The sequence below is a fragment of the Maylandia zebra genome, linkage group LG23 (assembly GCF_041146795.1).
Source record: "Maylandia zebra isolate NMK-2024a linkage group LG23, Mzebra_GT3a, whole genome shotgun sequence".
Classification (NCBI taxonomy): domain Eukaryota; kingdom Metazoa; phylum Chordata; class Actinopteri; order Cichliformes; family Cichlidae; genus Maylandia; species Maylandia zebra.
In genome coordinates this window covers 48,172,849-48,196,774 of record NC_135188.1, presented here as the reverse complement: position 1 = coordinate 48,196,774, position 23,926 = coordinate 48,172,849, and the positions used below count along the sequence as shown (strand labels likewise).

Sequence of the window (23,926 nt, the reverse complement as noted above, 5' to 3'; positions counted from 1 at the left end):
TACAGTTGAAGGCACATCGATATGGAGCGCTGCCTCAAACAGGCAGTCTCATTAATGCATTTATGATACATTAATATGTATCATCTGTATGAATAAATACTAATGCAGACTGTAGTTCGGGTATTATACTGAGCTTGGCTGAGTATGAAAATGATCAAAGAGCAGAGCCCCAGCTTTCATTCATCATTTCTTTATTGTTTGCACACATTAACATTACAGGATATCACCATTTATATCACACATGTATAAGACTGAGATCCACAACATATCAAAAGAGGATGAAAAAAAGGAATTAAGAAAATAAGGTCACTAAGTAAAAATAAATCAGCCTGGGAACCAATGAATTTCTCCCTTAGAGAAGTTCACTGTCACCATGACAACAGTTACAGTACAAAGACCCATAGATTAGAGAGGCTGTAACGGATCAGCAGAGTTGAGAAGAATCAGCGTTTCGGGAAAGGAACACGGGACACAGCTGACAGCTTTACAGTGGGGTTAGAAAAGGAAGCGTTTTTACCCGTCTCGCTCACCTGGTGACTTTCAGCTACGCCGTCTTAAAACCTGAAAACGAAACTAAACCGAGTTTTGTGAGAAGAAGATCAGACGAGTGGGTTTACACTCGAAGCTCAGACTCGAGCTCGATTTTGTAACGAAGACAAATCCTCAAGTCTGCCGTCTCCCATTATAGCTGAGCTGCTCTCAACAAAGTCAGCGTTTGGGTGGGGGCCACGCCGCACGCGTCACAGGCTGCTCTGAACACCAGCAAACACCAGAGCTTTGTTGAACGCACCCCGTCTTATTTAATCTATGGCAGAATGATCACACTGGCACTTAGATGGCTAATCACATGACCACGCGGGGGAAACAAATAAGGCACGAGCACGCACAAACACACACAGACTATTTAAAAAGTGCATCTCCACTAGCTTTTGTGATTCAGAGAAACTGCTTGGCTCGCTCTTTTTGTGTTTCACAGATCAAAGATGACTCACAATCAAACAGGAAGGTCTGTCTCACTACGTCACACCATTAAAAAACGGAGATGTCACCACCTGACAACATTCACGCACGCAGCCCTCGTCTGCAGTGAAACCCATCTGCACTGGTACACACAAACACACACCCACGTCACTGTGGCATTAAAACAGGTAAACACTTTTTGTTGTCGTTTTTGCTCTCAGCTTCAGTCAAACTGAAATTCTGACTGTTTTGGTGCTTTTCAGTCACATCGTTACAGGAACACCACAACACCAATATTTACCCACTGATAGTTTGTTGCAATGAAAGACATCTAGTTGAACAGCTTGTTTTGAGTCTTTAGAAACTGGCTGACTAAAGGAAAGAGACAACGTGTCAAAGGTAACTACTGCAGGTGCTGACTGCTGTAATCACTGTGAGGCTGTCCTTTACACGAAGACTCTGGAAACAGAAACTGAGACTTGCAGAAATAATGTTCTTCTCAGGAATCACAGGTGATTATTACAGGAAAGAACATGAGCAATGATAAATGCAGCAGGAAGCTTAAGGCCTCGGTTACGGCCACACAGTTCTCATTTAGCCACAGAAATTAAAACCCTCATTAAGGAAAGTTGTAGCTGTGCTGGAGGCTGTGAAACCCTCAACAGCAAAGACATCCCAACCAACTCCCCACAGCGTCTGTGCATCACTGCTGAACCGTGAGATAAATGAGAACACAATGCAGCTTTTGGGAGGCCATACAGTTGCACCCGGGAACCTCTGCGAGAGCCCACAGTCACCTGTGTGCATCCAGTGCCTGCGCTCAAAAAGCCGAGGACGGGGGCTGCTGCTCACCTAACAGGAGGCTGTGAGCTGCTCAAACAATCACACCGAGCAACCACCGCTCGTGTTGGCTGCACTCTATAAGGGACTGATTCATCTTTGGGTTTAGGAAGAACTAAATCATTTCAAAGGGTTCACACTTTCCTCTCTCACTACAGAGGAGAGAGTACAAGCCGATTCTGACGGGTTACACTCCTGCTGCATGCTCCTCATACGCCTGCTCCTAAAGACCTGTGGTGACTAAAAGAAAACACAAGAGCTAAAAGGAATACTGGCTTGTGATTGGCCAAAGGGTGTGTTTCATCCTAGACAGCTCTGATCTAATGCGTCTATATCCTACATTAATACTCAACAAACAAATGGACGAACAGCTGGCCTGGAGCCCCGGTGCCCTCTGAGGCGTGTGGGGTCTGTTAACTGCACTGCTCAGTGTGGATTATGTGCAGCACACCACGGCACTGCGCCACAAACACCGAGCCAAAAACCAGCACATAACTTGGACAGACTCCTGTAGTTCAAAGCCTGAAACGGTACACAGAGTAAGCCTCAGTATCAGGTACTTCTACTTAATTAAATTTGGGACAATCACAGGAAATCACACACCCAAAATCATTCATTATGTACACTGAAGTGATGCTGCTACAAATGAAAACATGAATCCATTACAACTTATATTATTACTGATTGTATGAGCACACATCACGTCTGCTCGCACAATCAGTCACACAGAGGGCAGCAGAGACGCTGGCCTGTGGGAGTCCACCACATGCCCGACGTACCGACCGTCTCCCTGTAATTTAAACAACAACGGCGTCACTCCAGGGAGCGCAGTCACATCTACACTTTGTCACCAAACCCGCAGAGTGCCGAGTGTGAAGCCGTCACTCAGCACACTTTTGTAGTGTGCCGTTTACCCGGGACACCAGCTACAGGTCCAAATGACACTGCTATTAGGAAAATTCATATAAAGGAAGAGAAAGACTCCACGTGCACAGCTGTGGCTGGTTTCTGCCACTCCAAGTACAGCATTTCATAGATTGTCCACAAAGTTCGGTACCGAGTTCACCATTCTGACGTAAACCCGAGTCACGCCTCCACTCTCCTCATCAGCCCTCTCTTTAGCGCAGAATCAGAATCTAAAGAACATTTGGTAACACAGGTGAAACGCCTTTTTGGCACTACATAGAAAACAACACGACCAGCTGCTACTGACAGAGATAAAAGATGCAAACCAGCCGCTGTTGAAGCAGGGCAGCGATACAGGGCTGAATATAGATATGAACACGTGCAGGTAGGAGTGACGGAGGCATGGACGGAGCAGTTCGGGGTGGTAGAGAAGCACATGGCAGCAAATGACTAGCCCTGCATTCACACACATGTAGTGATTTCAGATTTATGAGAGCTTTTATGTCCCCCTCCCCCAGTGTTGCAGCTCTTTATAGTGTGCCGGCCTGAGACCCGCATGAAACGACTTCACGTCATCGTTCAGATTCTTGTTGTGCTCGTGGAGACTGCTGGAAGCACTACACTGACTTAAAGGAAGGGAAACGTGCACGTCTGTATCTGTACTCGTGACGTGTTTGTGGGATTTCATGATGCAAAGTGATGTCGAGAGTTATCACGGCTCACAGTGGAGCACCACTCACGCAGGTGGTATCAGGGCCGCAGCGTTTCATGCTGTGATACGTGAACAGCCTAATTTAACGCTGTAACAAAACTGGGGATCTGGATCTTTCTTGTTTACCATCGGTTGCATTTTGTAGTGTTTTCTGTTATTTTTTGCTCACATTATTTTTATTTGCCTGAGCTCTAACACGTGTGCTGTTTCCACTTGTTTTCATGCTTGGAGTCAAATAGAAATGCCAGAAGTTGCCAGACATAATAACAGGACGCTCAGAACGACCGGAGACACACAAATAACTTGGTCCACTGAATCTTTTTAAATGTGCGAGACAGTCAGGCCTGTCTGAGTACTTTGATGATGCTCCTAAGGTAAGCTAAAGGCTAAATGCTGCAGGGAAGGAGGGTCTCGGCGGCGTTTCACATTGGCAGAAAGAGCTCAGAGCAGAGGGCTGGACATTAGGCAAACACCAGATGCTGCTGGTCCAGCAGGGTTCTCGTGAAGTTATTGATTGGTCCAATGGCGCTGAGCGACATGGCGTTGTCCCGCCCCCAGAGCAGATTGGGACCAAAGACCACAGCCAGGTTACTGTTGGTCATCTTATTCACCTCACTGTTGGCCGATACCTAAACACACACACACAGGATGCTGTTGTAACAGACAGAGATGATATTTTGTGATCAGCGGGATGTGCAGACCATCAGCTGTACCTGTGCCAGAAATGTGATGAGGTATCGCAGCGATGCGTAGTTTTCCTCCGGCAGTGACTCTACCAGCGTCTTCATTACTGTCACCTGACTCTCACTGGACACAGCTGGAACAAACACAGTCATCAGGTGAACTGCTGAGGCAGACTGTTCATCTGGTGTAGGGCAGGTGGGGGTGTGGGCTTCACACAGTCACACAGGTACAAGCTGAGACTCCTCTAACCGTACTTACAGGCAAAGTTGACAATGTCATTGTAGAGCTGATAGGTGAGCAGAGGCTCGGGGAGTTCCCTCAGGAATGTTTTCAGGATGACAGCAGCCAGGTGCACATCTTCCATCTCTCTGAGGTTCACTGTCGCACCTGCAAACACACGAGTTCAATGAGAACAGAAGAAAACCCGAGAGAAGAGACGAGCGTCCCAACCCTGCTCTAACGTGGAAGAAACCAGGCCCTCTGCACATAAACACCTGCAGCCTAACTGGTGTTTACAGAACCATCCATAACACAGAGGATCATAACTGACGTCACACAGCAGGTGGAGGGGACTCCTCCATCATGAGTCTACAGCAGGGAATTTCAGCATCACAGGGCGGTCAGAGCTCATACCTGAGTTGTACCTGAGCTGGACCTCCTTCACCAGAGTCACGTTGGCAGATCGTCTGAAGATGCCCTCAATCTCCAAGCCTGACGCACACACAGACGCGCACACACACAGTGAAAAAGAAAGAAAAGTGTTTCTTTCAGACATAACGAGGCACAGCCTGAGTCTGCATCAGAGCACAGCACAGGTATAAAGTCACCTGTGTGTGTGCAGCAGGCTTTAATTACAGTGATGTGAGCCAGTAAAAGCACAGGTGAGGCAGCCGTGTGTGCTCCATGCAGGCACAGCTCAGGGAGGAGTTCGCTCAGGTGTTCTGTTTGTTACCTTGCTCTGACAGGAAGCCAACGGTGTCTCTCATCACCACAGGAACTGGATCGCCATCTGGATCCCTCTGTCTGAGCCTGACACGCACACATTAAAACAACAAGCAGATTCAAAGGTTTTTTCCTTTATCTGGAAGCTTCTCTCACAGGGCCGTGTCTCTCTCCAACTACAGAATCAGCACTTACAGCGTTAGTGGCACACCAAACACCTGGCTCGGGAGAGGAGGGCTGTGAGGAGGAGACATGGGGGGCTGTGTGGTGGGTTTCAGAGATGCTCTTAATTTGTTGTCATACCTGGCACAGAGACAACGGGAGATTTTAAAAAGTAACACAGGGCTTCACTATTTGTGCCTGAATGTTTGCCTAAACCACAGAATGGAAGCAGCACAGCAGTGAATAAACTCCATCAGTGGCACCTTTTAAGATGCATTGTGCATGAGCAGAACAACCACAGGAAGCATTCCCAAATCAAATGAAAAGATTGACAGTACTCAGTGCAGAGGGCATTTCCAAAGAAGACGCACATGGAACAGGATGCAATGATGATGCTTAAAGTGACAATAATATGTGGAAACTGAGATTTGTCATTGTTTCCTGAAAAAAAACAAATGCATGCTGACTTTAGATTCAGAAAGCCAAGATGGAGAGGGAAAATGTCTGAATGTAAAAACTCTGCTGGTAAGAAAAACCCAAGAGAGCGGGCTGTAAACCAGCACACGACTCACAAATTGCACTCTCTCACCTCCAGCTCGTTTAGCGTGGAGCACAAGGAGTCGGCACACAGCTGGGAAACCAGCAGCTGTGCCAGTGTGGCTACATCAGGGTGCACTGCACGGTTATTTGGATTGTGATGAAGCCACTTTCAGTAAGATAATACCATCCCACTTCCTGTGTTTGCTCCAACACGCCACTCTCAAGGAGGTCAAACACTTTCAACACTCACTTCTCATGCACACGGATAATAAGACGGAGGCGGCATTTAACCCTCAGTGAAACGTGCTGCTGGCATCACGCAATGAGAAGACTGAATGAAAGGCACACATCTGAAGTTTGGCAGGAACACTTACTCTCTGACGCGGGAAGGAATGACCAGCTGATCACACTTGACCACATCCTCCAGCTCACTCAGATAGCTCACATAGTTGATCTTCCTGCCAAACTTAAAGCTGAGAGAGAGAAAACTCGAGTGGTTGATCTGTGAGCAGCAATGATGATGGTTCAGACTTTTTATAACCATGAAAACAGAAATGTAACAAAGTGAACGTAGCAAGTAGCACATGATGTGCGCACCTTGTTATGGACATTTTAACAACAACCCAGCGAGCTCGTTTTGAAGTGGTTTAGTTAACACGTTGCAATGTGGAGAAAACGTTCAGATCAAACAACAGTGTTCTGAGGACGGACACCTCCCTGAACTCTTATACAAACAAAGAACAAGCCACAACTCTCACATGCTGGCCCCTCTCACAGGGGCTCCTCCCGTCACCTGAATATTTACATCCCTGATAAGGGGAAGGAGTCCCACTATCTGCTTAGCGTCTCCCGTTACAATGGCCTCACTGTGTGTGTAGAGCATACTCTGCAGTGAACATGCAGTGAGACAGTGACATTACTATTACTAATGTGAAATGATTAAATATGTGATTAACAGAAAACCTCTGGTTTGGTCAGAGTATTTAAAGACGTTTGTGCACTTCCTGGAACGCTTCATACGCCAAGGAAAACAGCAACAAGCGACTCACCGACGAGTCCGTCTACGGGGAATTATGTAATCATAATTCCCCCAAAATGACCGGCTATTTTTTCTGTTTCTTGAACAGAGGCGGTCTAAAGGTTAGCGGTAGGCTCAGTGTCACACTGTTTCATCAGCGACTTACATAAAAATGTTCCTGCTGGATGGAGAGAACAAAGCTTACAAAGTTAAGCGAGTGGTTCTTGCTTCCAGCTGCAGCACTGTGACACTCTCTGTTGGCATAGCTACAAGATGATGTGTACAGTATAAAGCACCTCGACTGTTGTTGGGATTTGTTGCCATTTAAATAAAACTGGTATCCAGTAAGAACCAAACCTGAAGCAGGAACTTCAGACACATTTATGGCTGCAGTTTTCTACTGCTGCCACTAGATGCTGCTCAAGCTCTGTCAATGTTAGTTACAATGGCCCAAAATTCACATTCATTAATCATGTGCTTCCTTTTTAAATGAACACGTCTCTTGAAAACCGCAGGAAGGACTCGTGTAATGATATCAGCTCACATAAGCACACTGATGTGACACTACTGTACTGTACTGTACTGTGCTTACTGAGGGAACATGCTCATCAGCATTTAGCATTAGTGGAGTCTGTGTTTACCCACAATCCACAGGAGTAATGCTGGAGTACATAATGCTGTGTGGTACCCATGGCTGCCCGTTAGGCAGATTATATTAGCAGCACCTGACCCGACATCAAGCATATAAAAAAATCCTAGAAAATGTCATAAAATCAATGAGGGATTAAAAATCTGACTGACATCAAGTTGCACTTTAAAACTGGTTGCTCCAAGTACAGACGGCTTTTCCATCATAGCAAGGATAATAAGTTCACGTACTGGGTCACCCTCTCTGAACCTTTGAAGTCTGACAGCCACAGCTGCATAAAATCGAGCCGTAACCACGTGTTATAACCGTGCATCCGTCAAAGAGTGGGCCGTACTGTAACAGGACGCCACAGCTGCAACGATCAGTCGTCAGATTTCTCCCTATATCAACAGGAAGTGGATCACAGAGTGATGCAGGCCCCACCCACCCCCTTATTCAGTTTTATTTATACAGCACCAAATCCCAACAGTCGCCTCGCTTTGTAACAAAATCAGCACAAAACTGTGTGTATGTGCACGGGGGCTGCGCATAATGGTCCTTTAAAAATCCCTGAAACCAGAAACTAACCTTATAATTGGTTTGAAGAGGATCAGCAGAGTCTTGATGAACATGGTGGGATGGACGATGTACAGGGCCTTGATGTTCTTCTTGTACCTGCAAACACATCACATGTTCTCACAAGGTGTGCTAACACACGTTTGATACAACGATTACAAGAGCATACACAGAAACGTGACAGCATCTGTGGAATCTGCTGTCCACAGGTTACACAGGCAACCAGCACTGCTGAGGGGCTGAATCCTGTGCTGTCAGCGATGAGCTGGTGAAAATAATGCGAGGACATGTAACTGGAGACCTGCTTTTATCTTTATCAGCCAAACTGAATGGCTGTGTGGGTGTGCTCGCCCGCTGCTGTGCAAAGTGCAAATTAACTGGGTGAAAGTGATTAAAGACAAAAGCAGGGCTCAGCTCCTTCGCTATTTTGAATAGTGGGAACATGGCTGAAGCCATCCGCACATGTTACTGTAACTGTGCAGTTTATGAAACACTGCACACAGTATTTGTTTCCACTGCATTCAAGAGAAAAACCAGTACCATATCAGTGGATGCACACTGTGCACCTCTGCTTAAATACAGAAGTGAGGGGAAAACAAACAGTCAGAGCTTCTCACGTGTGCAGCACGGCTCCTTTCTCCTCGACTCGTCCTGTCTGTACTTCCTCTGTGGACTATGGTGCTCACAGGAAGTACAGAGAAATTACTTTCTTACAAAAAATGACTCCCTGTTTTTCTTCATTTGTTCTGTTCAAAGAGGAGAACGCTGGCACAAGTCTAACCTTAGTAACATTTAAAAAGAAAATAAAGGTTTTTATGCAAAGTCATGATGTTTAAAACATCCAGTGTTGGAAGTGGACGGTGCCAGCCTGAAGGCTTTGGGATACGTTTACCCTGGTGTGGAATTTTGATGCATCCGGTACAGGCAGAGGTTAGTCTGCAGAAGCCATTGATCCGGTTAATAAATGCAAAGAGCAGCAGTAGGACCAGCTGTAAACAGGTATAATATGATAAGTGAGATGTGCAGTGATGTGTTGGAGATTACTTTCTGTCAAACTCCCTGTATGCATCCCGCACCCAGCTGAGGGAAGGTTTGTTTTCACTGGTCAGCCCGTGGTGAAAGTAGATCAGAGTGTAGTCACTCTCCACATACTGATCCAGGGTTCCTTTGAGATACCTGAAAAACATGAGCAAGTCTTTGTAAACGCAGAAATATCTTTACCTGCTCAAATAACTTTGTTGGTTAGTAACTACTGCACCTGAGGGCTTCGCATCAACTATTTCCATACCAGATGAAAGAGTGAATCTCTTCACGCTGTCCCTACAGGAAGGAGCCTTCAGAACATTTTCTAAAAACTGCAGCCTTACGTTCACCGCATCACTCGTTACACCCAAACACAGCAAAGATAGACACAGCCATGCCTTCTCCATTCATTCCAATCATGATTATCTGGGGCAGTGGTGAATACACCATTTCATAACATGATTACTCCCCGACTGTGGAAACATCAGGCAGTCTTTAAAATAACCTTTAAAACGTATTTTTTCAAGACCACAATCACCTCCATCACAGTCTGCTCTTTGTAAAAGCAACCAGTCTGTCAGCAGGAAGGCGAGAGTGGGCGGGGCAGACCAGGTCAGACACTCGTACACCTCAGAGGCCCCACAGTGGAAGCTACAGGTAGAACAATGGTGACCACCGACCAACACTTCCAGCACCACTGACACCTGACTGCTCAGCCACGGCTCGAATGCTTGCTCTGCGGATCCTTCAGCAGCAGCTGTCGGTCTTTGGGACTAATCTTCTCTCAGTGTCACTGATGCAAATCTTGTTCTTGTTCTTAACATTAGTGGATCGCATTTATACAGCGCTTTTCAAGAACCTCAAAGCGCTGTACAATGCCACTATTCATTCACTCTCACATTCACACACAGGTGGAGGCAGCTACACTTCCTGTCTTTAGATACAGCGTGATGACCAAAGACCACCACTTCTCCTTACATCGTGTCACATGACAAAAACGCTGGCAAAGCCTAAAGGTTTGCGGTCACTACTTACATCAGCAGCTTATGATGGTCCAGCTGGTGCTGCGGCGGCATCCTGCAGGCATTAAACACGATCACCTTCCTGCCAAAGTTGTCATCACCTACGGACGCAGACATGGACTCGCGTTACTTCCACTACAAGATTTTACTTTTCAAAAACATATATTTCCAGACTGAAAGGTCAGCTGTGACTGAAGAACCGACCGGCCACTTCGATGATCTGATGTCTGGCAATGTCATAGAAAGGGTGGTCCCAGGGCAGGTGTGGAGAGCTGGCGTCAAACTGCTGGGAAACATCTGTCTCTGAAACACACACACAGTTAATACAAGACAACAATCACAGCATTACATCACCATGAAGTCCTTCATATGTAAATGTGTTTGTATGTAACATTTTAAGATTAACCCCAGCCGCTCAGAGCTCTTACAATCCTTCGTTTGAAACATGGCATCATCAGCAGGTGTGGACAGACATCCCTCTCACCTGACTTGCTGAGGTAAGACTCGTCAGCGGGCCACTGCTGGTCCTCTATGGTAGTCAGCTTCAGCTGTCCTAGCTGCGCCGTTGCAGAGTCGTCGCCCACATCTACCAGCAGTTCTGAAGACATCGCACACACGTGCGCTCTCACATACACACAGACGGCACAGCGATGTCTTTCTTCAGCTCACTCAAACATACACGCACAAGCTGCAAGAGACAAAAACACTTCAGGTCAGCACATCTCAGCCAAACTGTGTTTGAACCTGATGCTGTGACATTATATCAGACCCAGATCAAATCAAACATTTCTGCACAACTGAAGCAACATGAAGTCACATCCGTGAAGTTTCTAAGAAACACGAGACATTTGAACTTCCACAGAATACGCTGTCCCTTTATCACACTCACTGTTACCCAACTCGACTGAGTTTAAAAGATGAAAGAATGAAATCCATTAGTGATTGATGCTGCTGCAGTGGGTGACATGCTGCATCAGCACCATCTAAATAACATCAGACAACAGCAGTAATCTTCAGGCTAATGCTGCGCGATCCCTTTCTCACAGCCTCTAATTATTCCGATCACACCTCCAGAAATAAAGAGTGTACACAGTTACACAGAACATCTTAGCGATGCTGAGGTGGTCGTACAGTTTCCTTTGGCTTATTAGATCTGCTTCAGCCAAGTGACGTTAACCAAGGACAAACCACAAGCAAAGACTACTATAGATCTGCACTGCAGAGTAACAACTAACTTCTTCAGCCCTATAGAAACATACCACAAACTGCAGCATGACGAATGCATGAAAGACAAGAAAAACGACATAATGTGTGCTGACATGAATCGCCCAACATCAACTTGATCAACTCGTCTGAGCTGACGATGGACAAGAATGTACAGCATCCTGTGCAGGAAGACACTAAACTCACCAACACCTGCATTATATCAGGAGATCTCACAACTATGTGAGTTTCACCTCACGTAACCAATGAATGAAGTACTTTAGATTTTGCATCTTGATAAATAAATACAAGGTGAAAAAACAACTTGTTTGTCTGCAAAGATGAAGTTACAGGTAGCTGTGGCAGAGTGTAAAGACGAAAGCAGCGCTGATATGATTTCATTTTGTGTAAAGCTTTGGTACTTTTTTACTTCCAGGAGGTGCACTGAGTTTAGCTGGCGAGCTGTCCAGGGTGTACCCCGATTCTCTCGCCATGGTAACTGAGGTGGGCTCGAGATGTTTTATTCATATAAATAAAACATCCGCTGGCATATTGACTGATGCACAAACCTCTCCCAGTGACAGCTCCCACAGCTGAAGGAGATGTTAATGAGAAAAATAGACCACTCACCACAGGTACGTGATACAAAGAGCCTGTGGGATTTTATTGTCACTGGTGTGCCAACCCTCAGTGGATTTTTGTTACTCTGAGTAGTTTTAGTTCAAGAAAAATGAAGACACCTTTTCCCCCTCAGGAGCTTTGGCCATGCTCCAGGTGGTGACTTACCATCAGTTCCTGCATGCTTTCTGTTTCTGGAGCTATGGATCTGTGTACAAGAACAGTATCAGGGACACATTTTTTGAGATTTTTAAAAATCTGTTTGATTTCTTTTTCTAACCTTCATTTCACCAGGAAGTAAAACTCTAGAAGCTGAGATTCTCTTCTGAGAGAGTTTCTTAGTGTGGCTAGGGTTAACCCAGCAGGCAGTTTCACTGGTGACAAACCAGAAACGCTGAACAGTGGCCTGAGACGTGCAGCAGCAGAGAGACTGATTAGTCTCAGAGTGCCACCACAGTTTGGTCCTGCTTTTTGTTTTTTTAGCTTCATCAGTCTGATGACTTTCAAATGGAGCTCCAACAATAAGGTTCAAACACAGCATGAGCCACTTCCTCAGTTTAATGACTGCATCACTCCTCTCCTCTCTTATTAACTGCCCATATTTTCTACATGCTTCCTTTTTATCTACCATCCCCCACCTATTTACTCCACTCTTACTCTCATGCCCACACACGTACACACACAGCTGTGATGTTATGCTAGCTGACAGCATGTAGCTTTAAATAAATATCGCTACTAACCAGCAGACACAGTCGGCCAATTGCTGCAGCCAAACACACACACAGACAAACTGAGTGAAAAGCAACTGTTTGCACACTATCTGCATGTCAGTCAGTAACCATGCAGCTGTCGGGGAGGATGTTGGTTAACATTTATGATGATGTGAACAGTAACAGGTTCCTCATTTCCTTTCTCTTCATTCAGTTCCTAAACTGAACAGACCAATGGAGGTCACAGCAGTGGGTCAGGGGCACAAAACCTGACTGTGAGTTTATTTCTATGACAAAGTTTCACACGTTACATTCATACTGAAACAGGTAAGCTCGCTCCAGGCACTTCAGGTCTGACAGCTCTGGATTCAAAATGTTTACTTTCGTGGCATTCAGTCCTATTGTCTGCACTGGATGATCTGTTGCTATTTGCCTAATTTATTGAGCCTATTTGGCTTTTTAAGCTGAGAAGCACTGAAAAGATGTAATGCTAAAGTTTCAGGATCATCACTCTGATGGTGGAGGAGACGCCCAAGTGTAAATAGTCAGAGGTCAGGAGAAGAGGAACCAGAACGCAAAGCATGCAGAGTTTCACTGGGAGACAACCGGGAGGACTGCAAGGACTACGGTTTGTGAGCAGGGTATAAGGGTTAGCCTTGAAAGCTGATTTCCACCTCTCTGCTCAGTTTAAAGTAGCTTTCTTTGTGTTTGCTTGGTTTTTTTAACCAGATAGTTGCATCCTTAGTGTCGACAAGGTTAGTTCAGGATTGGATCTGATAGGGCATGGGTGTCAAACTCAAGTCCTAGAGGGCTGGTGCCCTGAAACGTTTTAATATGCCACTGCTGCACCACAACTGAGAAAGAATTAGTAGGTCATTAGCAAGAACTACTAGCTATAGAACGTACGGTGACTCTGTAACCTTGGATCTCTGTTACACATGTTACAAATGATGACAGTGCTGAATCTTGTGTATCTTTGCCCATGCAGTGCATCCAGCCACAACACCATGTATGCATGAGGCATTGTTTGTGGATCGTGCTGCACTACCCACATGTGTGCATGCACGCGCACACACACACACATATATATACACACACACACAGAAAAAGCCACTTTGTGTACATATGAGCATCTAACAGAAGCATCCAGCGAGCACAGCACCCTGCCCCCTCTATTCCTCTTCTCTCTCAGCACTGCAGAGCAGCTGAGGAGGGCAGTTTAGTCAAAGCCTGCTCCAGGGGCTCAGGAAATGATTCCTAGCAAAGCTCTAGTGCAGAAAAAAGCCATGGAGTGACACAGTATTATTACTGAGCATTTCTGCATGTGAAACACTGCTCTACTTATTTTATGCTTTTATGGCATTTCAGCTTCAGTAGTCTAAATACTACCAAAGGGTTCATCCCTAACAGCAGCATGCACCATCAAATATGCAAAAGAAAAAAAAAGACAATACTGGCATGCACATGCAAGCAGCAGCAACATTCCCTCTCTCCATTTCTCTCTCTCTCACACTCACACACACACACACACACACACACACACACACACCTGCAGTAACATTTCTGCACCACAACACACTCCACAGTTTCTAATGCCGACCAGAGACTGACACTGAGCTTAAACTCCAATCACCTCTAGCTGGGGAAGTTCATTTTACGTTTTTTTACCTGAGGGACGCCACAAAAAGAAGAAGAACCTGAACAATGGGAACCAAAAATCCCACAAAAAAGCAACCACTGTTTCTGACATGACATATGTGTAAGGAACAGCTCATTTCATCTCCTGCATGCAACTCACTGATGTTTGAAATCACTGCTACAGCTTTCATGTCAACGCAGCTTTCGCCCCAGTCTTCTTGGTGAGTTACATTTATTTATAAAATGTATTTTAAGATGTTTATACTCTAGAGGCCTTTTCAGGCATGATCACCTAACACTGCTGGCTGCTTGAAGTCAAAATGATGACACTGGGCAATTCAGGCAAGGGTCACTTTTACATTCAGGTTTGGTAAATATCACAGGCGTAGAGTTGCTGCGACAAAGGCATGAGGCTGAACTTTGCAGCTAGTAATAATAACATAACTGAGGCCACAACTATACTTAAAAACATTCTGTGGCTGAACGTTGTAAAACTGTATGTGTCTGTCTGTTAATGTGACTGCACACAAGTACCAGACCAATCAGTGTGATCAGGTTTAGCATAGGAGCAGTGCACTCCAGAGTTTTAAGGAAAATCACCTCGATGCTTTTCAGATATGAAGCACGCAGTCAGTGACTGGTGTCCCGGGTTGTACTGAGGTTACTTTTAATATTTCTAAAATCCTTTCTAAAGCCCAGAGATGATCCAATCCTAATAATTAGCTCAACCGGAGGAAAGAAAGGCACAACCATAAAAGGACTGTTGGCTTATCCTGTCACAAGACAGCAGAACGCGTCATTTTTTGATCACCTCTATTTTAAACAGAATAGTTTCGCATTTTGTTTGCCATTCAGAACCTCCGCCTGCCACCAGGGCAGTTTATGCAGAGGGTGTAGCTCACAGACACCATCAGCCTGATTCTGTAACCTCTGCGTCAGTATGAAACTACACCCAGAGGCTGTCTCATTTTTCAATGTCTAATGTAAAGTTTTCCAGTAAAATCCAATCATAACCGATAAACTACAAAATACAGTGTAGTGTGTAAGTGGAAGGGACATCACTGCAAGCTATGAACACACTGATGCACTACCATAACATGATAATGTGTGATATATGCACATTTTTGAAGTGAGACGTCATCTTTGGGGAAATGCTACGAATGATTTTGGGGGAAGGAGAGAAGAGCATTAAACCCGAACGGAGTTTGGCGGGCTGAGCAGACACCTTCACTGCTGGCAGTCCAGCGATAAAAGCAACAAGTGAGCAGCTGACCTCTTTTACTTTTACCAAACGGCTCAGCGGGAGAAACATTTCAGTGTCAGTAGCTGCGGATTCAGAAAAGCTGAACAGGCTAACGCAGCCACACTCGCTGGTCATTATCACACAGCGAAACGCATTAGCAAACCGCCTAGCAAGCTGGCTCGGCTGCATTCACCATATTCGGCACACGGATGCACATTTTATGGCGTTTCATACGCTGTGAGGCTTCAGTAACTGAAACGACGCTTAGCTGGGCTAAACCAGAACACCGCAGTGTTAACAAATGACCTCATCACAACAAATTAGCCCCACAACACCCGACTAACAACGCACGAGCATCACAGCGCGTGAGCCCCGCGTGCTTCTAACATGTTCAGTTTCTACCAAACACAGCATCATGAAATTTGTTTTACCGTAATAATCCAGCCGCTCTCTTACAACCGATTCACTTTGTGGCGTCTGAAGTCAACGTAGACCGTTGTCAGCAACAACCCTGCGTCAGCACCTCTTCCGGTTTGTTGTTTTCAAAATAAAGCTATCAATTCAGTGTTTGTTTACTATACCTGTCAAAATAAAAGTGCTAAAAAAAGAAAGCGTCCCCGTGGTGTTTTAGTAAAAGGCCTGAGTCTCCACAGGCGGACTCAGGCCTTTTACTAAAGTATGACAAGCTGATTCTATTGTGTCTATCTATATCTATTATTCTAATGATAATATTCTATTTTCCACACCGACCAAATTCAGTGGCGTGTCTAGAAAATTTTTGTTGGGGGGGCCAGGTAGGGGCACAGATTTGGAGAAGGGTGGCAGATTTAATTGGCAGATAATGTTTAAAAAAAAAAAATTCTACCAACCCTTAACCATAATTCAATAATCCTATAAACCTAATAACCAAATGCACTTTTAACTCTTATTAGAATGAGATTTTAACCACTACGGTGCAAAGTTTTTAGATACTGCGTTGATAAAGTACAAGAGATACAATCAGTGCTTTGTCAGTGTTTACTCAGCATTCAAGGACAGCAATATTTGCATAGTATTTTTACTGACATATAGTGCACATATGTTTTGGGCAAAAACATTTTTGAAAATTAAAATACGAACATTTGTAACAAACAATTGACAAATTAGCCAATGCAAAACTTTATCTGCCTGTTAAAAAAAGAAGATAATCTTCTCACAAACTGGTGTTTGATTTTGAAACAGGAAAAAAGTGGGGAAACAAATGAAAAGACTAACATTTGAATAAAACCTGAAAGCAAGTAAATACTTTCTATGCTGCCTTATGGTAAACTTTGGTAATATTGATAAAGAACAACACTGGCTGATGATAAAATACAGTCAGCTGGCATGGTGACACTGCCAGTATTAAGCTGCAGGGCTGGACTGGGACAAAAAAATTGGGCATTTTTACTACAGACCGACCCACCAGGTAGTAAAGCCATAAAGACTTTGACTGAAAACAAACCCTGTTGTGACAGTGATGTACAGTCTTGTTGGTATATGTATGATTTCTATACATTTTACGTCAGATAAAAACTTTGGTTGTAAGATTTAGATAATTATTTAATAAAAACTAGGTATTTTAAATGAGAATAAGAAAGAAAAGTATTTCTTTGTGCCCACCTTTCCCTGTTAATGCCCTACCTGGCCCCCTGGCAACACTTTGCTAGACCCGCCCCTGCACAGTTACCAGCTGTCAGCTACATAAAAAAGGATCCTGGTGTTATTTGTCTCTCAGAAACAGTTCATAACTTCAACTCATTCATGTCACCTAAAAGGTAAACCTGTTTCTCCATCACCTGTTCAGCTCTGATGATTCAGTAAGGACATCTCCTGGTTTCATCTTCATGTTTCCCTCTCACCACATATCTAAACAGACATCATGACCAGCAGCTTTACAGCTGTGGCTCCAGCAAACATCAGCTGATACTAGAAATTAATATTAAATACATTCTAACAACAGCTGATCAAGCTTAAACGTGCTGCTGTTGTTTAGCGCAATATCTGCTGGTTTCCTCTTTCTGGCGCAAAGTGGGCGATAAACAAACAAGAGAGAAAAGCCGATCAGCTGATCATTGATCAGTTTCATGATTGAAGTAGCAACAGGAGAGGGAGGGGAGAGAATGAGAGAAGAGGCAGCTGTGCAGCATAAAGACAGAATAAATCCAGCTTTGTGTCTTTTTTCCATTTTAACTAAAGTCCGGGACAAACTGCGTCTCTTCTCAGCTCAATACGAAACGTGTAATATTTTCTCTGAATGAGGGACCATTCCATTTTTTTAAGGAGCCGTTGGCAACTCTACTAACCTTATGAATAAAATAAAGTTCACTATCAGTAACATCATAGCACCCACCCAGCTGTATAAAAACTCCAAGCTGGCTAGAACGCAGTATGAGTTATTGCAACTGACAGTAAAAAGTCAGCAACATGAAAATAAACTCCACCTAAACTTGGTTTATATCTGACCCAGATAGACTGCAGGTCATAACTTCTTACCTGAAGTTCAGTTCACCTGACACTCGGACTGGCGGCTGCTTCGGGTCTCTCCTCCTGCCTCCCCTTCCCTCATCCACCTGCTGGCCTCTGTGGAAGCCCCGTCATAGCCACCACCAAACAACGGAGTTATTTCTACACATCGACCTGCATCTGGCCAATCCACCACCTCTCATTGTTCATGCCATTACAAAAAAAAATAAAAAATAAGTCACTGGGGATATGCCCGGTATGCCCGATGGCCAGTCCAGCTATGTTAACCTGCAACCAAATCTGCAGCTCCATACAGCAATGTTACGACTTAGATTATATCTTATAACTCATAACTCTTATGTTAGCTGCCCTCAGTAGCATACTGTCTGAAATATTCCACAGCTGCAATAATTCTTTAAGTGTTATTTTTTCCTTGGTATTCTAATTTCACCGAAGTTTACTAAACTCAACAAACTTAATATTACTTACCGGGACATTTATTCTGTCCTCATTTTCTTTCACCGAAAAATTGTTTCCTGCAGTGACGTCTTTCGTGCTTGGCTCTCCTACCTTTGCTAACGTGATGCACATAGCGCAGAAGCGATGCTGCATTCACTTACACTCGGATATCTGAGCGTCACCGTGAAAACATAATCGGATATTTGATTGAATTTTATTGTTTTGCCTTTGGGGTGGCACCTGGGGTGGCCAGTCTGGTTTGGGGGGTGGCCTGTGCCCCCCCAGGCCACCCCGCTGGACACGCCATTGCGACCAATGGCGTGAACTGTAACTAATCCCTGCGATGCCGCTCAGCCAATTAAATCATTTGTTCAGAGCGCGTGAGAAAACATAATTGTGGGAGGAGACAGAAGAGGGTTAGAGTACACCTTTTTATGATTTTTTTTAAATTAATTTAAAAAATATTACTGTTTTAATTAAGTACTTATTTAAAGACAACTAATTCAACAGTTCTTTTTTATTTTTGAAAGCAACTTGAAACAAGAGCATCCAATCATTACTGTTATTAATATTATAATAGAGTACCTTTCAGACCATTATGAAAATGATTAACGGTGTTGCTGTGGACTCACGGATACAACTGTGCGGCTACTTCAAAATATACTGCTTATGATGTATGAGGAGCTTTATAATCTTTGGGACATTTGTTTGAGGAAACTCTATTAAATAAAAGAGAAAGCATTCGGTTTAGAATAAAAATATTAAAATGTTGATTGTTGGAGCAATTCAGCAGATAAAACAGGCCAACACGTATCAACATACAATCAGTGCAGATCAATGACTGTCGGAGCTTTCTACAGTCACTGGTGCAGATTAATATCAGCCAATCAATCATACAAATTTCCATCCATTCTCTTCCGCTTATCCAGTTCAGGTTCGCCGGTGGGCTGGGGCCTATCCCAGCTGTCTTAGGAGAGGCTCACTCAAAATCTTTGTGAAGAGTGAAACACGGTAAACTGCTCTTTCTGCCTGATACTTTACCATAACTGAATTTAAAAGAAACATATATAAAAAAATATTTAAAGGACTGTAAGTGGCCTAGCTAAGCTTGTTTCCACATATTTAACTGTGGCAGTTTAAACTACACCAACGGAACCCCCGCGGGGACAGTTTTGTGTGCGGAAGCGAAAAGTTCAAACATGTAATCAGCAGTTCCTGGTACAAGTTAAAAGCAGTCGGGTCGTCACTGTGAGCATGTCATCGGTCTGTATATTCACAAACTGTCCCTGTGTGTATAAGAACGCTTCGTTCTGCTGAGCGCGGCTGTGAAAAGGTTTGATTTGCAGACGTTTTCATTTGTTCGTTTGCGTGAGCAGCGTTACATGTTCGGACAGGAGCCCGCCAGGAGCGCGAGGCGGAACGGCCCCAAACCATGGCCCGTGGTCGCGCTGTCGGTGCTGGGCTCGGCCGGAGCAGTGGCCGCGGTCGGGTTTCTCTGCGCCCTCATCTACCCCATACTCAAAGGTAAGCGCGCGGCCCTGTACCGCACGCGCAAATCAGGATCAGATCAGTGGGATCAGAAAAGGAAAAAACAGTTTTTACTGTAGGATGATCGGTCAGTCCAAAGGCATGTTTATAATACAGTCATCACCAGCAAATGCTTTAAGTATTAAATACATTTGTTCAATGATGTTTCATTATTGCACATAATAATGAATAAATGCACATCTGTGGATGATTTCTTTGCATGTGTGCACTGGATGGGTTGTTGCCGACAGCTGGTGAGAATCTCATGTCAGTAACACCTTATAACATGTTAAGAAATATATTTACTTAGAAAACTGCTGACATGTCAAATATTTATTATATCATTATAATATATATATATATATATATATATATATATATATATATATATATATATATATATATATATATATATATATATATATATATAACTTGTTTTTATTTCCGAGCTCTGTTAAAGTGCTCATCTGGCACAGGACCAGATGGGATCTGGCTTTTTAACAAGTGTTGGTCAGCATAAGTTGTGATTGTTTCAGAGCTGCGGGCAGAGAGGGTGACAGGAGAGGATGGCACTGAGGAGAAGATGCTCGGTAAGTATAAGCTCTGTATTTACTGCTCCGTCCAGATACTTGTGTTCACCATCATGCTCGGTTTACACTGTCTTTGGTTCCATGTGCAGCACATATACTTAGAGAAAGCTCTAATACCATGTTTCAACATTTCTGAAAAGTACTGTACAAAGTAACTGGTGTAAATATCTGAGGGCTGCAGCTTTCATTACTTATTATTCTGCAAAATCTTAGCAGCTAATCTTTACTAAAGTAACAAAAGAGATGCACATAACAACAACTTTGCCATAGACATGTTTATTTAGACTGTGGGTCACCTGCTGTCCAAAAGTTCTGTGTTTCTGTATATATTGTTTTTATTGTAACACCAAAACAAAAACATGTTTTATCAGTACGGAGTGGAAGCAGTCAAACTCAGTGTGACAAGGACGATGCTGTTGCTCCAACAGTGGTTTCTCCCTTATTGTGTAAAACAAGGGAAGAGATCCAGGCTGTAGAAACTGTAAACCCTGATCCTGCACTGTGTGTAATCAGGCTTCTGGAGTCTCCTGGTCCTGTCAGTATTAGTAGGATGCATCTGCTGCGTCTTCTCGTGGATGCTCACCTACCTTGACTCGTTCCAGCCTGGTATGGATTTCCCGACACTGCGGACAGTGGCCCACGTCAGGTAACACGCTGGGATACGCTTTGTATGAGCAGAAGAATCAGGAATTCTCCCTTATAATGCTGATTTCTTACACGTTTTTTCTCTTCTGTTCTTCACATCAAACAAATTTGAATATTACACAAAGAAAACCTGAGTGAATACCAAGTGTAGTTTTCATTTATTAAGACAATCTATCCTAATCTACCTGGTCCCTGAACTCTTCTAAAGTAACTGGCCCTTGTTCCAGCATGAACAGCCTGTTTAAGGCCAAACAGTCTCAATCTGGTTTCAGTCTGGACTTTGACTGGGTCACTGCCAAACCTTCATTTAGTTATTGAGCCATTCAGAGGTGGACTTGCTGCTGTTTTTGGAGACTTCACACTCCAACAGATGCATTAGAGAGGAACCTGGGGTTCAGTATTTCGCCCGAGATATTTCACACGTAGATCTAAACAGTGAGGAATCAAACCACCAACCTCCTGAGTTACAGACATCCGCTGTTCCCGAAGCAGCGAGCCTTTGTGTTCTTTCGTCCCCTTAATGAATGAAATAATGATTTAAAACCTGCATTTGTATTTATTCGATTGGTTATTTAAGAAACATTTAAGTCTAACAAATGTGAAAAAAAGGGAAATACTTTTATACTCTATATTATACTTAACTCATTCACTGCCAGGGTTTTTGAGCATTTTTACTCATTTTTGAAGAGCCACAGAAAACTGTGTGTTATGATCATATAAACGCTGAACCTACCAAAATGAAGAACAGACTCTCTTCTTCCATCCAAAAAAAAAAGCTTGTTTCTACCATTTTCCATTCTTTAGTAATCAGCTGTAGAAGAGAGGTGGGTTCCACCAAAAATGCCTGTTTTGACCACAAAAAGGGAGAAAACGAGCTTTTTGTGAAAAATACATTTCAAGCAGTCTGATGTTCACTGACAAGCTGCCCGAGGTTGTATTCTAGCCCCTCCCATTGGAAACGTAATTGACGTCTATAGACGTCAATGGCAGTGAATGAGTTAAATGTACAGTACTGTAAGACAGTTTTACAGTACTGTACATTTAATTTCTTGATATTAAAATAACACTAATCAATAATATCTCTCTTCTTCTAGAGACGCTTCTGACCGTGGCTTCCACGTGGGATATGGAGTTGCTGTTCTTAATGGCATCATGGCCATGCTCACCATCATCTGGAGTCTCTGCTGACACACACACACACACACACACACACACACACACTCATCCAAGCCCAGGGAAATAACCACAGTAGTTTTAATGTGCTGTTATTGCTGCTAAAGCGTGATCACACAGCTGTGCACTAACTGAAGACACCTTCTGTAACACTGGTGATGAAGCTGCAGCTTTCACACACAGCCTGTGTTTACCTGCAGGTGGATGGACACAGCAGCTTCCAGGCTGCAGCCTTGGATTAAAGCTCTGTATGTGGGGCTGTAAGCAGTTCAAACTCTGACACACTGCATGTCTTCAGATGAGACTGTGAACAGTTGATTAACCACCCAAACAGGAATGTTACATGCTCAGGTCTAACATGGCAGCTTTGGTCAAATTTGAAAAAACAAAAGAATTAAACTTCTTAGTGCTGATGAATTGTTTTCGTCTTTATTTCTCGGCTCGCTTCACCTGAAGGCTGAACAAAGCTTTGAAAGTTGTTAAAAAGACAGAACAATTCTTCAATGTCTTTAAAAAGCTTTAAAGAGTTTTAATTGCATTAACAATTTATAGCAACGTGCATTCTGCAGTTTTAATATGTAATAAGATTTGTGGTTTAAATGCCAAACTCTCATTTTATCAGATTAAACTCAGTGGCCTTTCCACTTGTAAATGCTTTGCTAGATTAAAGGTTTTGGTTAATAATGATCAGCTTGTGAAGAAAGTGTAAGTTTTCACGTTTTCCCTCCAGTGGGTCAGAGCCGCTTCATGACAGGGACCTATAGAACTTTATATGTGGTTTTTATGTTCTAGCTGAAGTATGTTAATAAAGGGAGCTTATGAATGCTTTCATATTATTTACATTTTCATGGTATGGGACGATGATCTGATCATCTGACCACCACCTGATCCAAAGAGCCATTTAGATGGCCCCTGTGACAGATTTGTCACTCAGAGCTCCAGCACTGAGTCTAGGGAGGGTGCCTGATGACCTGGTGCAGCCTGAACAAACAACATGGGCCCAGCTTCCTGTGGGCTCTCCAAGCGTCAGATGGGATGTCGAGGGCAGAAGCAGTCCGATGCACTGGTGCTGAGGCCGGCCACTGGGGCGCAGAAACTCAGATGTTTGAAAGAGCCTGAGTGAGTGTGTGAGGTTGATGTAGTCACAACAGATGATTCATCCATCAGATTCCCAGAGGGAGAACACGCCTTCACTGCTCTGGAGTCTAGTGGTGGCGTGCTTTACACCGCTACATCTGATGCTTTGCATTGGGCTTGGTGATGTAAGGCTGGGATGAAGCACCAGTTTCATCTGAAGGCCACATGAAGTTTGGAGGTCTGTACTGAAAGTTGGCCACTAGGTACTTCAGCATCTGTGTTTTACGTTGCTTACCGCTTGGTGGCTGAGTTGCTGTCCTTCCCCATCGCTCCCACTTTGTTGTTCGCTTCCACTCACAGCTCTCTGTGGAGTCTTTAGTAACGAGGGAATGTCAAAACTCACCTTATTGCAGAAGGTGCATCCCATCGCCGTAAAACGCTGGAATTCACGGAGCTCCTGAGAGCAACGCACTCTTCCACAAATGTTTGCAGAAGCAGGCTGCACAGGTGCTTGAGTTTGCACACCTGTGGCCATAGAAGTGACAC

General features: G+C 44.0%; 2 protein-coding genes across 4 annotated transcripts; one reads left to right on the top strand and one right to left on the bottom strand.

Moving 5' to 3' along the window:
* Window positions 1–174: 174 nt before the first annotated feature.
* Window positions 175–18,495, bottom strand: arhgap1 (Rho GTPase activating protein 1). Of its 3 annotated transcripts, none has more exons than XM_076880694.1 (13): window positions 18,399–18,495; window positions 10,498–10,701; window positions 10,218–10,316; window positions 10,027–10,114; window positions 9,013–9,144; window positions 7,981–8,067; window positions 6,121–6,219; window positions 5,240–5,347; window positions 5,055–5,131; window positions 4,736–4,813; window positions 4,361–4,489; window positions 4,132–4,235; window positions 175–4,047 (listed from the first exon to the last, which is right to left on the bottom strand). In XM_076880694.1, the coding sequence occupies exons 2-13, from the start codon at window positions 10,619–10,621 to the stop codon at window positions 3,880–3,882; spliced, it is 1,293 nt and encodes a 430-aa protein (XP_076736809.1). In that variant the 5' UTR covers window positions 10,622–10,701; window positions 18,399–18,495; the 3' UTR covers window positions 175–3,879. The 3 variants fall into 3 exon arrangements, with proteins under 3 accessions (XP_076736809.1, XP_004564165.1, XP_004564166.1); XM_004564108.3 differs by lacking the exon at window positions 18,399–18,495 and adding an exon at window positions 15,857–16,009; XM_004564109.3 differs by lacking the exon at window positions 18,399–18,495 and adding an exon at window positions 15,857–16,009 and having other exon boundaries at window positions 10,218–10,310.
* An 869-nt stretch (window positions 18,496–19,364) lies between these two features.
* arl6ip6 (ADP-ribosylation factor-like 6 interacting protein 6) lies at window positions 19,365–22,720 on the top strand. The gene is made up of 5 exons (XM_014407677.3): window positions 19,365–19,631; window positions 19,745–19,892; window positions 20,432–20,485; window positions 20,999–21,131; window positions 22,225–22,720. Exons 1-5 carry the CDS (start codon window positions 19,623–19,625, stop codon window positions 22,316–22,318), a joined length of 438 nt encoding a protein of 145 aa, XP_014263163.1. The 5' UTR covers window positions 19,365–19,622; the 3' UTR covers window positions 22,319–22,720.
* Window positions 22,721–23,926: the final 1,206 nt, after the last annotated feature.

Bases quoted from the DNA above. Each gene is read 5' to 3' on its own strand.
- arhgap1 (XM_076880694.1), bottom strand. From the start codon at position 10,621: ATGTCTTCAGAACTGCTGGTAGATGTGGGCGACGACTCTGCAACGGCG. The intron at 6,220-7,980 runs GTTAGTTTCTGG...TCTCTCTCTCAG, and splicing joins CTCTTCAAACCAATTATAAG to CTTTAAGTTTGGCAGGAAGA. The intron at 5,132-5,239 runs GTAAGTGCTGAT...TGTGCGTGTCAG, and splicing joins TTTGGTGTGCCACTAACGCT to GCTCAGACAGAGGGATCCAG.
- arl6ip6 (XM_014407677.3), top strand. The intron at 19,893-20,431 runs GTAAGCGCGCGG...TGATTGTTTCAG, and splicing joins CATCTACCCCATACTCAAAG to AGCTGCGGGCAGAGAGGGTG. The intron at 21,132-22,224 runs GTAACACGCTGG...CTCTTCTTCTAG, and splicing joins CGGACAGTGGCCCACGTCAG to AGACGCTTCTGACCGTGGCT.